At 48.4% G+C, this 2,640-nt stretch overlaps 1 protein-coding gene across 1 annotated transcript; it reads left to right on the top strand.

Moving 5' to 3' along the window:
- The first annotated feature begins 39 nt into the window (after window positions 1-39).
- Pmar_PMAR021298 (hypothetical protein) lies at window positions 40-1,282 on the top strand. The gene is made up of 7 exons (XM_002786312.1): window positions 40-86; window positions 144-310; window positions 368-468; window positions 513-651; window positions 698-779; window positions 823-1,068; window positions 1,143-1,282. Exons 1-7 carry the CDS (start codon window positions 42-44, stop codon window positions 1,179-1,181), a joined length of 819 nt encoding a protein of 272 aa, XP_002786358.1. The 5' UTR covers window positions 40-41; the 3' UTR covers window positions 1,182-1,282.
- Window positions 1,283-2,640: the final 1,358 nt, after the last annotated feature.

The following is a 2,640-nucleotide window of genomic DNA, read 5'->3' as shown; positions in this document are numbered from 1 at the left end:
CATCGGCTAAGGAACTGCATTACGTTCCAACGAAGCCGTATATGCCAGAAGGAACTCTAGCAGACTTGGTCACTTATCCGCACAGGGTAATCCTGCACGGTTTAATAACGCACAATGGTGAGCCTCCATGATGCTAGCGTCAGGCCGGCGCTGATGAGACAACTCTGTCGAGAGTTGAGGAATGCTTACATCATGTTCATTTGAGCTATCTCGTACCACGCCAGTCTGAAGGGCTACTAACTCTAGATGAGGATTGGGAGAATAAGCTTAGTCTTGGTGAACAGCAGAGAATAGGCATGGCTAGGCTATTGTAATATTGGTTTCTTCCCATCATGGAGCTCCTCTTGATGATGCTGGTATTACTCAGTTTCCGCAGCCCGCCTTGGGCACTGCTGGATGAGTGCACCAGTGCAGTGGCTCTCGATGGGGAGGAGAGCATGTATCGCCATCTTAGAGATGAATTTCACTGTGATGCTCTGAAACACGAAAATCCCATGCCACTGTCGTTGTAGGTACGGTCCTTACAGCATCGCAAAAGCCGTGGTTGCTCAATTTTCACTCGCAGTTATTGGAGCTAGGGACAGGGACTGGATACGCCAGCTGGAGTGTTACTAGGATCAATGATGGGAATGGTCAAACAGATGCCTCTGGGTGCAACTGAGAGGGAGTAGACCATCCTTGAGGAGGAGCCTTTCAGGTTACCTCGAAGGTTACCAGACTTGGTTTATGTAGATAAGCGTCAGCCGAATGGCGTCTTTCCCCAGTCGCCTGTGAATCAGGTTTGTGTTCTCCTTTCTAAGTGTAGTGATTATGTAATTTCAGGAGCCGGCATCAGTAGAGCAGTTGGATGGCAAAGATGATGGCGGTCTATACACGTATGATGAGGTCTTCCGTTCTTATGAGTCCAGTCCGAGTACCGAGAGGAGCTACGAGTCTTGTGAGGATGATATAAGGCAGGAGGAGGTCCCGACTTCGGAACCTAGCGGGGTCCAACTTTCGAGCGAGATGAAGTCTGCTGGTGAGGTGGATTCCCAGGCACCATCCAGAGGGAGCAGACGGGACCGGAAGGTGATGGGGATCCGTACGGGCTCTGTGGCACCGTGCACATTTGGTTCTAGCTCTAGTATTGATTTATCTCTCAGAGCACCAGAAGACACGGTCGACGGGGCGGACAGAGATGAAGATATGTCAAGTGATAGTAGCTGACCAACGACCTCCATGCTAACGTGCATGGGTACCCTTCAGTGTCATTCAAGTTCTTGGATAATGGATGGTTCCGTTTTAACTTGTTTTCCGCCTCGAGTTCGAAGGATTGTCTTTGTCATTTGTCCTGAGTGTCTACCCAGGGTAGGTTAGTGTCTTGAAAGTATTCTCCATCGTCATGGGATGTGCTGAGAGCAAAAATGTGGTGGATAACATAACAACGCCAAGCAGTGCGGGGTAATGTGTCCGATGACCCCCTTGGACTATATCCCATCAGGTCTCTCGACTCGACACCAACTCCATACAAAGAGGGTGTGGTACCGCTAACACCAACACTGCATATGGATGAGTGTAACACTATATCGACTCTTCTTACATGATTGCCTCTCCTTCAGCCCTGCCATCTACTTCAACTACTTCCTCCTCAACACGCGTCCCAGATGAATCTATGCGTAATCATGATCAGCACTTACCTCCACTACCGGGCTTGATGGCCCATAGGAAGCCTAGATCAGCTCGACCTGCAACAAGCAGATCCTTGGATGCTTCTGGTAAGTGCGTGGGGTTGCTCTTTTGATTATCCTCACAATACTTCAGGTGTGATGAGCACCCCTACTATGTATAGGCGTCGGTAAGTTATTAATGCTTATCATAGAGTACACCATTAGCAGGTACCCTAGTGCATCCCCTCGTATCACCACTAGCAGCCTAGGTGAGCAGCTATCGGTTCCCTATGTACCTCACTAGAGTTGGTGTATCTCTCAGTTGGTGATACCCCACGTACACGCGGAGCGATCGGAGTGTCACCATCATGTAGCCTGTATGCGTAGGCAACTTCTTATTTTAGCTCTATACAGATATGGTGCTGATACTGTCAGGTATCAGAGCTCACCTCGTGGCGCAGTCATCGTCTCAACGCCGCGAAGGAGAGAAGCAAGGGTGGGACTATGACTCCTACTTATGATGATCACTTCTCTTCTTCAGAGCCGAGGTATGGCGGCCTATGCAGCTCGAAGAATACCGCGTAACAGCGAGGTTATGGCGGCATAACCCTACATTACATCATCTCGCATTGTCCATTCCGTCGGTTGATAGAATGATGTTCATTCGATTGCCAGTTTATTGAACAGTTCCTCTTACCTCTTGTTCGTCTGCATCGGAGGAAAGGCCTTTTTAGGGCACAGCGTTGAGTGGCAACATGATGCCTTAGTTGCGCTCGACTTGTTGTTCCATTCTACCAGTATCATCATTTGCCACCATTGTTGCTGTTGTGATGCTCGATACTATTATAATGTAAATAAGGTCTTAACAACCAGTAAGAGCAGCAGCGATACTGATATTAGTTGTAGGAGAATCCTCGTAGACCCCCGTCTCCTCATCTATATCACTGTTGTATGGAAGAAGATTGAAGTACTTGTATAAAATCTAGGCAACATT

The sequence above is a fragment of the Perkinsus marinus genome (genome assembly GCF_000006405.1).
Source record: "Perkinsus marinus ATCC 50983 genomic scaffold scf_1104296931494, whole genome shotgun sequence".
NCBI classification, from domain to species: Eukaryota; Perkinsozoa; order Perkinsida; family Perkinsidae; genus Perkinsus; species Perkinsus marinus.
The sequence above is the reverse complement of the archived record's forward strand: the minus strand, read 5'-3'. Positions and strand labels throughout refer to the sequence as shown.